Here is an 11,404-nt window from a genome sequence, read left to right as displayed (position 1 = left end):
GGGCTTTAATAATTCACTGAAGACTTTTTGACATCACGGCAGAAAAAGTAGATGTTAATAATGCAGGTAACAATGACTAAACTCCATTCAGCTGCGTCAGTTTCAAGACCCTGGTTTTGTGCACGCTGCTGGTTCTCTCTCAAGCGGTCATTACGTTCAGGGATATTATAATAAATCAAAATAAGTGCTAAAAAAATATTAATCCTCATTTTCTCCTCTGCTCTGTGCATTGTAGCTATTTTTCCCTGACTTATTATCTGGTCTAAAATCTTCTAAGTAAAGACACATTTGCTCTGGAACTTGCACCATGTTTATGTCACAGGCTGCTGTAATCAGGTAAGAAGGGCCTAGCTATTAAAGTGGACCTCTTATGCTAATTTCCTGCTCCATTTAAAAAAAATACAAATCTTGGGCTCTGGTAGAGTAGCTTTGCATTACTCACATTTGAGAATAACCCTTCTTTGCCTGGGTACACCCACTGTCTGAAACCAGCCAGCTCCTCTCCCTTTAAGGCAACTTTCCCCCGACAGAAGGTTTGTACAGCAGCTTTGTGCTCGCATCTAGAGGGATACCTCCTGTCTTTTACACGATACACATCCAAGAATAGAAAAAAAAAGTACATGGAGAACTCCGAAGCCTAAGCTTCTGGTGCACAGGGATTATTTGAACATACACTGACCCCATTATTTAAAACTTTGGCCACATTCATGGTCAACTGAATTTGTGCTGTGTGTGAGTGGGTGTGTGTCTGTGTGTGTGAGGATGTGCATAATCCCCCGCAACTCTAAAAGGAAGAAATTAAATGCCAAACCTAGACTTTTTAATCACCATGGAGACGTGAAAGGTTAGATTCACACTCACTAGCTTACATGGATGGAAGAGATGGGGCAGTTTTTCACAGAAAGAGGACTGTGAGAAATTTGGAGTCGCTTCAGACTTAAAGCCACAGTCAGTATGGACAAGATGTGTTGGTTCTTTTCATACTTTTAAGACAAGCTTGACATTATTTTTGAGGAAAAGGGGAAAGAAAATGGTAATAATCGGTCTTTAATTGAATACTTCAGGATTTTGTCTCCCAAAGGTTATGAGGAGGCTTTAAAACTAAACCAAATGTCACCTTGGGGACGCATTTGAATGTACCCAAGGGAAACAGCTAGTAAGTATAGGGTAGATTGTGTGTTTAGGATCAACGTGAAGGGATTTAAACAACAAAAGTACAAAAATATTAAAAATAATTTGTAAAAAATAATGAATTTTACACTTTAACTTAGCTTGTGGTCAAATTTTTGAAGGTGGATTTGGGGTTGGGGTGACAGGTCTTCTACAGCCTATCTATAAACTCTAAATTGTTTAATAAATGTATTTATTCTTCTCACAGATTTGTCTAAAACCATAAAAGTGAAATATTTCACAGTCGGGTTTATTTAATCCAATTTCAGATTAGTCGCAGTGAATAATTTCATCAGGGCCAAAAATGAATAGGCGATGAATCTTCCATTCTTGCGCCACGGAAACATCCAACATGTTAATTTCCTGATGATGAAATTTCAAGCTGACCATCCTCATCACGATGAAGATCCGGTTATAACGTGACAGGATCAGGCTGAACCCAAACCGAGCAGCAGCAGCAGCTACAGTGAACTTATGATCAGGCTGTGATGCGCACGGGTGACGCCGCGCTCCTGTAGTCGCATAACCAAAGACTGGCGTGGGATCGGTGCCTGCTGCGCCTCATCTGGAATAACGTCGGGAAAATCCAGAAATTTCATTAGCGGGTGATTTTTTTTTTCTCTGAAAGAGGGCGAGCCTTGTTGAGAATAATCCCTTTTGGGCAAACGTTTTCATCGGCAGGGGGTTTTCTGTACTTTGCAGAAGCCAGAGCAGATTTATTCCGATAGAGAATCGCCAAATAATAAGGTAAGAAGTGCGTGCACTTTGAGCTATGTGCCATGTCTTAGATGTATCTCAGATTATACATGCAGGGATGGGTTCGTGTTGATATGTCGCGCATTATGTTTCATATTTTCCTTTGGTGTGAATGAATGGGGATTGAGGACAGGGCTGGCTCTCTGGCACCTGCGCATCCTTTAAAATAAAGCCTCTGCGTTTTGCCTGGAAAGAGCCAGAAAAACAAAAATAAGGCAGAGAGCGATTATTTGGTGAATTTACAAAATGTCACTAAGATTTCTGCACTTAATGGGCTTTTTTTCTCTCGCTTTTCTCCCACCCCTCCAATGTGGCTCTGCGGCGGCACCGAGGGGGGCTGTGTTGTGTTTTAAAAATAGCTGTTTGCTTCTTGCATTTTGACATGTTTGCTGGCCCGATGCGCACGGAAAGATGTCATTAGGAGCAGGATGGGGGGGATCTAATCTGAAAATACTCTCACTGCGTCGTTTCCATCGGAATGCAGCAGCGTCTCCTTCTCCAGCTCTCACAGGAGGCGGTTAGCTTTAATAGCATTAACACGGATGTCATTGCCCAAAGCGTGATATAAAACAGCATCCGATGGCAGAACGACTCGTTCATACCTGTGGCCTGTGCGCAATGTGGCTGATATTTCTATTAAACGCCGCAGTTGCAGCGCGTCGAGCCGTTTCTCTCAGCTCAACGCTCCGTGAAACAGTTTTGTCATCTTCCTGCAAAATGTTGCTCCTCAAGGTCATTCGCTGTAGCCTATTTTAGAGATAATACCCGACATCTGTTACTGTAATTACTAATCACGCTCGCCAAGCTTGGTTCTATGACACGCAGGGGATGGACGTTAAAAGCTGTGGTTTGCAGTGATTTGGGCTGTAGCGCACATTTCTGCCGTATGTTGTGGAAGGCCCAAGCCAATGCAGTGCCGCCTGTGGTGGAGCTGTCCAGCCTGCTGTCATGCTGCAGAGATGTGGACCATATGTTGGTCTCAAGTTGTGGACACTCCCACAACGGCCTGTATTTAGATTACAAATAATATTCTGCTCTCTCATTTGTTCAATTATGCAATGGAAGTTGACTCATCCTTGGCCACTTATGTCATTCGCCACATGATGAATAAATAATTAATGAACGTGGGGCTTCTGATGGACTGCCCTGGTGTGGTTGGCTTAAGTTGTCAAAGATAACAAACTAACCCAGGCTGATTGTTGTGCAGCTTTCCCACGGCTTCTTTAAACACTGGATTACATGCAGACCACTCAGGTGTGTTTTCCATTGATCCAGTGCTGTGTGCTCCTGCACGCTGCCCTTACTCGTGTCTGTGGACTTACTGCAGCAGCCTCTCTTTTACAAGCAAGCACAGCCTTTGTTGTCATTGTCAGGTTATAGGACAGCGTTTGCAGTGGAAACTTGATAGCAGCGATCGAACATTTGATGAACTGGATCTGCTCTGACAGTGTTGATCCAGGTCAGTGCTACCCAGGCCACTGGCTGGCACAAACAGGCTGAAGGGACCAAAATAGAACACAAGCACTGGGGCAATATTTGCTGCCATCCCAGAAGAAAAAGAGCACATTTTTTACACTCTGTACTCATTTTTTCGAAGTGGGAATCTGACAAATATTTTCGAGCCGAAGCAAAAGAAAATGCATTATTCACGTGTTCTTGCACCACAGGAAACATGGGTAAGCAGAACAGCAAGCTGACTCCTGAGGTGATGGAGGATCTGGTGAAGAACACAGAGTTTAATGAACATGAGCTGAAGCAGTGGTACAAAGGCTTCCTGAAGGACTGCCCCACTGGCAGGCTGAATCTGGAGGAGTTCCAGCAGCTTTATGTGAAGGTTTGTGTCCAGAAGCTCCCGCTCTTCTTTATCAACTGCCTCTTTTGCATCTGTTGGAGTTATTTGTTGTAGAAACTAATCATGCAGCAGTAGAGGACTTATTTTCCCTTTTAAAAAGCTGTGCTTATGCTGTAACAAGAAGGCTCCAGTTGACCTCTCTCTACTGTTTTGTGCAGTTCTTCCCTTACGGTGATGCGTCAAAATTTGCACAACACGCCTTCAGAACCTTTGACAAAAACGGAGACGGGACCATTGATTTCCGAGAGTTCATCTGCGCTCTGTCCATCACATCCCGTGGCAGCTTTGAGCAGAAACTCAACTGGGCCTTCAACATGTATGACCTGGATGGTGATGGCAAAATAACCAGAGTGGAGATGCTGGAGATAATCGAGGTGAGGGATTATGGAGTCATTAAGCTTTTGCTCATCAGGGGACTGGCTCTGAGGGGTTTTTTTCTCCATTGGTTTTTGATGTTATCAGTCTCCCACACACCTGCAGAGCCTTGAGTACAGATACAGTTTCGTAATGGCAAAACTGCAGTTGTATTGAATTGCATTTGGCTATTTGTGGAAACACAATCTATAAAATAAATCCGATATGTGTCAGTGATATCAGAGCATATTGACAGCCCCTACTGAGACTGTCAATATGCTCTGAAGTGTGCAACAGTGCAAAAACAGTCAGACAAAACCCCATTATTTTATGACCTGAGAGTTTTTAACACTAGTAAGAAGATATTTTTCACATAATTGACTTATGGTTTTCAAATAAATCACCTCAGAGCAAAGAGCCCAGATTTCAGCTTGTTAAATGTGGGAATTAGCTGTTTTTGTTTTTCCAGTAATTTTGACTTTTGGAGATTTGAGCATTGTAACTGTGTTCAAATCACAGTTTGGGTCTTTATAAAACTTTTCTTTAGCAAACCCAAAAGCAGCCAAACAGTTTGAAGAATAAACAAATACACTGGCATCATACTATTGCACTCAAAAAAGGATTATTATTATGCTTAAACACAGGACCACAACTGACCCATGTGGCTGTTATTATTGTTATTATAGAGCTACCCAACAATATTTAAGTATTTAACATCATGGACACTTGCGATGATCCAATGAAATGGTAAAATGGTAAATGGTCTGTATTTGTATAGCGCTTTACTAGTCCCTAAGGACCCCAAAGCGCTTTACACAACCAGTCATCTACCCATTCACACACTAGTGATGGCAAGCTACATTGTAGCCACAGCCACCCTGGGGCGCACTGACAGAGGCGAGGCTGCCGGACACTGGCGCCACCGGGCCCTCTGACCACCACCAGTAGGCAACGGGTGAAGTGTCTTGTCCAAGGACACAACGACCGAGACTGTCCAAGCCGGGGCTCGAACCGGCAACCTTCCGATTACAAGGCAAACTCCCAACTCTTGAGGCACTTTGGAATATATGTTATTCCAAAAGTGCCATTCGATATATATTTGGACACACGACTTGTGCACTACTGCATAAAGGAGTATTAGGGCCACATTAAGAAAGAAAAGGCAAATATATTTTTATATTAATATTGTTCATATTGAGACTAAATCCGAAATGTTGTTGTTTCAAGTCAGACAAACACCATGGCCGCTTTGCCCTCTACAAAATAGCTTGTGTAGAGTTAGCGCAAGTGTATTTAAGAGTTGGTTTTAATAACAAGGAAATTATTTCTCTTTTATTACATAAACACGATGTGGTGATAAGTGCAATGATGTTGAAGAGATGGTGCAAAAAGCTGCATCTGTTCAGAAGGAAAAAACACAAACTTGAAGGGGTTGGCTTCATTTGTGCAAAATGAAATAGCTGGCAATGGATGATCACAAAACACAATCAGAACGCTGATGAAGTTGTTGTGTCAACTCATCAAGTCCACATTTCAACTTTAGCTTTTTTCTCAAAATAATATTTCAACATGATTCTCAAAAATAGCATTTCAAGTTTTATCTGAAGATTTGGGTTTATTCTTAAATTGAACAATAATAATGTTGTGCAATACTGCTTTTGAAATAATTCAATAAATCAGTAAAGGCCCAGTGTTTCCTACACATTTCATATATATTAATGAAATATTCAGAGTTCTTGGTCTTCTGTGTGCAACCAAATTTCAGCCTGCTGACAGAAAATAGCAGAGCAGAGCATGCATACATTATTCAACCACTGGTACTATTTCCATCCACGGATTACTTTTGCTTAATAATTGTATGTAGCTTGTTGTTGTTTACTTGTAGCCATTTCAGCAATTTAATCATGAATCTCCACAAAAATGATATTATTTCAACATTTTACTTTTATCTGTTTATTCACTGCTTCATCCATCCATTCATCTTTTATTCTTGCACAGCAAACCACAGTTCTCAGCTAATTTCTCGCCACACCTCGCCCACAGGCTATCTACAAAATGGTGGGCACGGTGATCATGATGAAAATGAACGAGGACGGTTTGACACCAGAGCAGAGGGTGGACAAGATCTTCAGTAAAATGGATAAAAACAACGACGACCAGATCTCGCTGGAGGAGTTCAAAGAGGCGGCAAAGAGCGACCCGTCCATCGTGCTCCTGTTGCAGTGTGACATGCAGAAGTGAGCCGTCGCTGCTCCCTCCTCTTCCTGTCTGTATCCACACACTCTGGACAGCAGCACACGTTTTAATGTCTCATTAGGTTCTCTGCCATTTCCACAGGAAAAAAATAACAAAAAACAATGCTTGGACTATTTTTCAATGGACTCGCTTCTTGTGGTTGTATGCATGAGAATGTCAAATGCTGAATAATTTTGAACATAGCTATAAGATATCGTACATTTCTATCTGACAACATGCCAATGTGATTTGTGCACAGTAACCCCTCTACATTCTCATTCAACCTTAGCTTGTATATCAGTGGAGCACTGCATTAAATTATGTTTCTGCAGTATTTAGGATCCCCAGTGTTCACTGCTGCAACTACTGTACGCTTTACATGATAGTAACTAAATAATAATTCCTATGATAATTGTAACTGTCTCTACTGTACAGACTTATTGAGCTCTTGGAGGGTAGAAAGGCTCCTGTCTGTTCCAGATGTTTTCACACGGTGGAACCAAGAAGAGTAGGTTCTTTGCATGCATATATTATGTGTCAAAAAAAAATCTCTTACCTTTTTCATCTTTAGGTGGTTATGAAAAGAGAAACCGTCGCTCTAAATTCATTTAGTATTGTTGCATGGGATGTACAGTATGTGACTCATTAGACCATTAGTTCACCTCCTGTAATGTGGGAGCATGCTTCCTTCCATTCGATACACGTGTATGTGTGACACTTTTCGAAAGGTTTTCGGGTTGCAGTTGAGGGCTAATCTCCAAGGAAGAGCTTTCACGTGAACATATTATATTTTGCTTAAGTGACTTACAGAATGAGCAGAAATATATTTATGCAACATGCGTCCCTTAATGTTATTATTGTACTGCTGCCGCTTAATCTAGAGACGCGGCCAGACTTACAGTTGTCATTAGGCGCATTATTCCCCACGGTGATCCCAGATTGGCTTCTTTTTAGGCTTCTCTTTGATTTATGGTTTACTCGAGTTAACGTTAAAGTAACTAAACTTTACTCAGTACATATCAACTTGTTTACAGAAATGAAGAGCACTGCAAAATTAATAGTCTTGGCTTTTGACCTTATTGCTGGGAGCTCACTCTTAAAGCTAGGGCCCTCGTGAGAGGGGCTCCACTTTTCAGTGCAGCAAAAGGAGGGAAAAAGCCTTACATATATGTTTACGGAACACACTGCATTCCTTCGTATAAAACTTTTTTGTAAGGAGAAACTTTTTATCGAAAGGTCTCATCTTCTAATCTATTCCGTTCACCACAGTCATTAAAGATGCAGGACCCTCGAGAGAGGTGCTCGATAAAGCTTTTGAGAGAGCGTTTCAGAGGGAGACAGCAACGAGTTGGCGAAGGTTGAAACTATTGCAGAAATTCTCGTTCAGCGGTTTTGCTTCCCCATTTCCAGGCTATGCAAGCAAGGACTGAGTGTCTGCTTGTAGTCCACTTATAGTAGTGGAAGGTGCAGAAGCTTGTCATTGTTCTGTCTCAAACCAAGCATTACATTATCAGTGTCTATATAATTTATAAATTTCAGGCCAGTCACCATGTCAGATTCTTTGTCTAGTAAATGTTTATATCAAATATGAAAAAGCATAATACAAGTGACTGTATTCTTTTATACATGTGGCATGTGTTGCACCCAAAAATAATTCTGTAGTGATTAAAACAAATAAACCATGAACAGGCTTTTTTCAAAAGGCACGGGCTGCCAGGTGGACTTAATGGGCACAAAATAAAATCATCTCTGAACACAGTGCTCTGTATGGATGGACAAAGGGATGAATGGATGGACAGCCTTGTGTGCATAAATCATATGATCCGCATAAAACCTGCTCAGAATTACAGTTTTATTTGTGACAGTGCTTTCAATTATCCACAAAAATGACTATTAACAACTACCACAAGATAATCAATGAAGACTTTTGATAAAGAGAACACGAACAGTGACAACAAGTAGCTAAAAAAGAGCACTAATATTGTGGCAATATTTACAAACTGAGTAAAGAGCTGGGTTGATTGACTAAAAGTCTCAAGGTATCACATTGGTGAGGTAAATTTAAATCGTATCTTTACAAAAGGATAAAAAGAGCTTCCCGCTGGACACACCACCCACTTTGGGACTTAGTAGCTCAGTATGGGTATCACCACGAGTATAATAGTACTACAACACTTTCCAGTAATGCTTATTTATGCAGCACTTTAACACTACTCTTGTCAGCCCCGTAAAAACAGAAAAATGACATCACAATTTGATTTTTCATCAAAAACTATCCAGCAATATAGAAGAAAATCTATATCAGAATAAAAGCAAGTACCTGATACTACCTCTCTTTTACCCTAAACGTTATACTCTTTTCCAGCTCCCTATTTTTCTTCATAATTCACAGTTCAAAATAATCCACACTATAATTCATCCACTACCTGAAACAACCAGTTTTTAAGCCTCTCCCTTTAAGGCCACCGTCACATTAAGCCAACTCTCTTCTGATTGGCTGCCCCTTGTAAACAGAAAGCTTGTGAGTACTGACATCACAATTCAATACTTTTTTTTTTTTTTTTAAAAGAGAGAAGAAACTGTCAGAAACAGCACTTAGTCTGAAGTCATGCTTTTGGCTCATAGGGATCACATGAGGAGAACACAGACTACATACTACTTTAAGTAAAATAACCAATTAAATAAAAAGCAGGACTTTTTTACAGTATTTTTTGCAGGGTGGGATTAATAGTTGTACCTAAGAAAGAATTTGAATGGCACTTCACATGATGCTCTAACCATTTCACATTAAATGCATTAGCCAAGCTGGCTAATGCGCTAACGATTAGTCTCTAAAGCATATTTCTATGATTAAGAATAATTTCATATTAACATATCTCAAATGCAATGAGGGCTTCTAAAGATAAAACCATGGACGTGCCATGAGCTCATCAGTTTCCCCCATTGTAGCCAATCTTTACATGGAGGGAGTGGAGAGTGCAGCTCTCGGTTCCTTCAAATGGACAGCACCTGTCCTCGGGTACAGATATGCGGCTGACACATGGGTCGCAATTAAAACCCAGGAAGTAGAGGCCTCCACCAAACAAATTCACTCAAGTGGCTTAAAACAAATGTTCACCAGGGAGGACAGCAGGATCCTTGACTGTGTTGTTGGGTTGGAAGCCCACACACATACAGACCAGTACCTACTCTCTGACTCCCACCACCCTGTGAAACACAACGTTGAGGTGATAAGGAGCCTACAACACCAGGCAGAAAATATTTCCTCTAAGGAAAAAGGGAAAGAAAAGGAACACACACTTAAAGAAAGCTCTTAATAAAACGTGGTTATCGCAACTGGGCCTCCATTAAATCAGCAAAGATGTACACGAAAGAAGGTCAGACACCAGCAGACCCAGCAAGACCCTCAGACAAAATTGATTCATCCATGGGACAAAACTCTAAAACACAAGCTAAACAGGACAGAGTATGCTCTGCAGTGACAAATGCTTGGACCTCCACAAAGGAGAAACCAAACAGGCACTCCATAAACCGAACACAACACAGAAGACCCACCTTTACGGGACAAGACTCAGCTATGCATCTGCACTGGAACTCTCTTGATGATGCCAGTGTTCACATTGTGGACCAAGAGCATCTAAGCCCCCTGTGAACGACCATCACTGAACAGAGGTGGTGGCTTACAACACCACCTATCAACCACCTGCAATGCCATCATGAGATCCCTTCCTGAGTGCTTCAATCCCAACTCACACCTGGCCTCATGTGATCCCAATAAGTCACATGATGCAGTGGGGCAAGGTTACAAGGTGGTTTCACCTTTAACCCCCAGTGTTGGTAATGACCCATACTTTTTTTTAAATACACCTTTGCTCATGTGATGACTCACATGATCAATAGTGGGTTGATGACCCTCAGAACCACCTGGGAGGGGACAACCAACCACTAAGAGTAAAATACCTGGGACTCTTTTATTTTTAGAACTGAAGAAGTCTCTTGGATGAGAGGCGGACCACCCACAAAAGACACATGGCTGTCCAACTGGTCTGTCATTTCACTGCCTTCATCTCAGTTTCTGCAAACAAAGACAAACTTCTTATTTCAGTCGTATAAGCCAAATGGTTTCTCCATTGTGTTGGCTTTCAAGAAAACTCAATTATCAAAATTTCTGTCTAAGGTCTTTGTGTCTGTGAAGGTTCTCAGTCATCCAGGTCATCGTAGTCAAAGGAGCTTACAAAGAAATGCGTCTGGACTTCTTTAAGTTGCTTGAAGACGTTTCACCTCTCATCCGAGAAGCTTCTTCAGTTCTAAGGTCAAATGGTGGGGAGTCCCAGATTTAAACCTAGTGGGAGTATCCCCCCAAAGAGGGACAAAAGGACCCCCTGATGATCCTCTAATCGCCTGAGCCAAGGTGTGAAAATGGGTGTGGGTCCCAATCAGCCAGGGTTTCGGGGGAGCTCATTGTGAAACCTGGCCCCACCTTATCATGCTAATTCCTGAGGTCAGATGGCCCAGGATGTGAGTGGGTGTTAAGGCGTCTGGGGAGGGAACTCAAAACTGGATTATAGATGGCAGACAGTTGGTGTTGTTTTGGAGTTTTGTCAAAACTCCAAAACACAAACTTAACAATGTGGTGTATGCTGTACAGTGCAGCGAGGAATGCCCAGACCTCTACATTGGAGAGACCAAAAAGCCACTTCACAAGCGCATGGCACAACATAGAAGAGCCACCTCCACAGGACAAGACTCAGAAGTCCATCTGCATCTTAAGGATAAAGGTCACTCTTTCGAGGATGCCAATGTTCACATTTTGGACAGAGAGGACAGATGGTTTGAAAGAGGAGTGAAAGAAGCCATTTATGTCCACTGTGAGCAACCATCTTTGAACAGAGGCGGGGGTTTACGACACCAACTGTCTGCCATCTATAATCCAGTTTTGAGTTCCCTCCCCAGACGCCTTAACGCTCACTCACATCCTGCGCCATCTGACCTCAGGAATTCGCATGATAAGGTGGGGCCAGGTTTCACAATGAGCTC

General features: G+C 41.8%; 1 protein-coding gene across 1 annotated transcript; it reads left to right on the top strand.

The window, feature by feature from the left end:
- The first annotated feature begins 1,590 nt into the window (after nucleotides 1-1,590).
- On the top strand, nucleotides 1,591-8,071 carry vsnl1b (visinin-like 1b). Its single transcript, XM_084915648.1, has 4 exons — nucleotides 1,591-1,917; nucleotides 3,594-3,760; nucleotides 3,937-4,152; nucleotides 6,176-8,071. Exons 2-4 carry the CDS (start codon nucleotides 3,599-3,601, stop codon nucleotides 6,371-6,373), a joined length of 576 nt encoding a protein of 191 aa, XP_084771774.1. The 5' UTR covers nucleotides 1,591-1,917; nucleotides 3,594-3,598; the 3' UTR covers nucleotides 6,374-8,071.
- The last annotated feature ends 3,333 nt before the right edge of the window (nucleotides 8,072-11,404 follow it).

This window comes from Perissodus microlepis, chromosome 19 (genome assembly GCF_051167445.1).
Source record: "Perissodus microlepis isolate ML-2025 ecotype Zambia chromosome 19, ASM5116744v1, whole genome shotgun sequence".
Taxonomy (NCBI): Eukaryota; Metazoa; Chordata; class Actinopteri; order Cichliformes; family Cichlidae; genus Perissodus; species Perissodus microlepis.
Note: the sequence above shows the minus strand (reverse complement) of the source record. Positions and strands in the feature narration are given on the sequence as shown.

Excerpts from the sequence above, each read along its gene's own strand:
- vsnl1b (XM_084915648.1), top strand. The coding sequence starts at position 3,599 with ATGGGTAAGCAGAACAGCAAGCTGACTCCTGAGGTGATGGAGGATCTG. Across the intron at positions 3,761-3,936 it reads TCCAGCAGCTTTATGTGAAG|TTCTTCCCTTACGGTGATGC; the intron begins GTTTGTGTCCAG and ends TGTTTTGTGCAG. Across the intron at positions 4,153-6,175 it reads AGATGCTGGAGATAATCGAG|GCTATCTACAAAATGGTGGG; the intron begins GTGAGGGATTAT and ends CCTCGCCCACAG.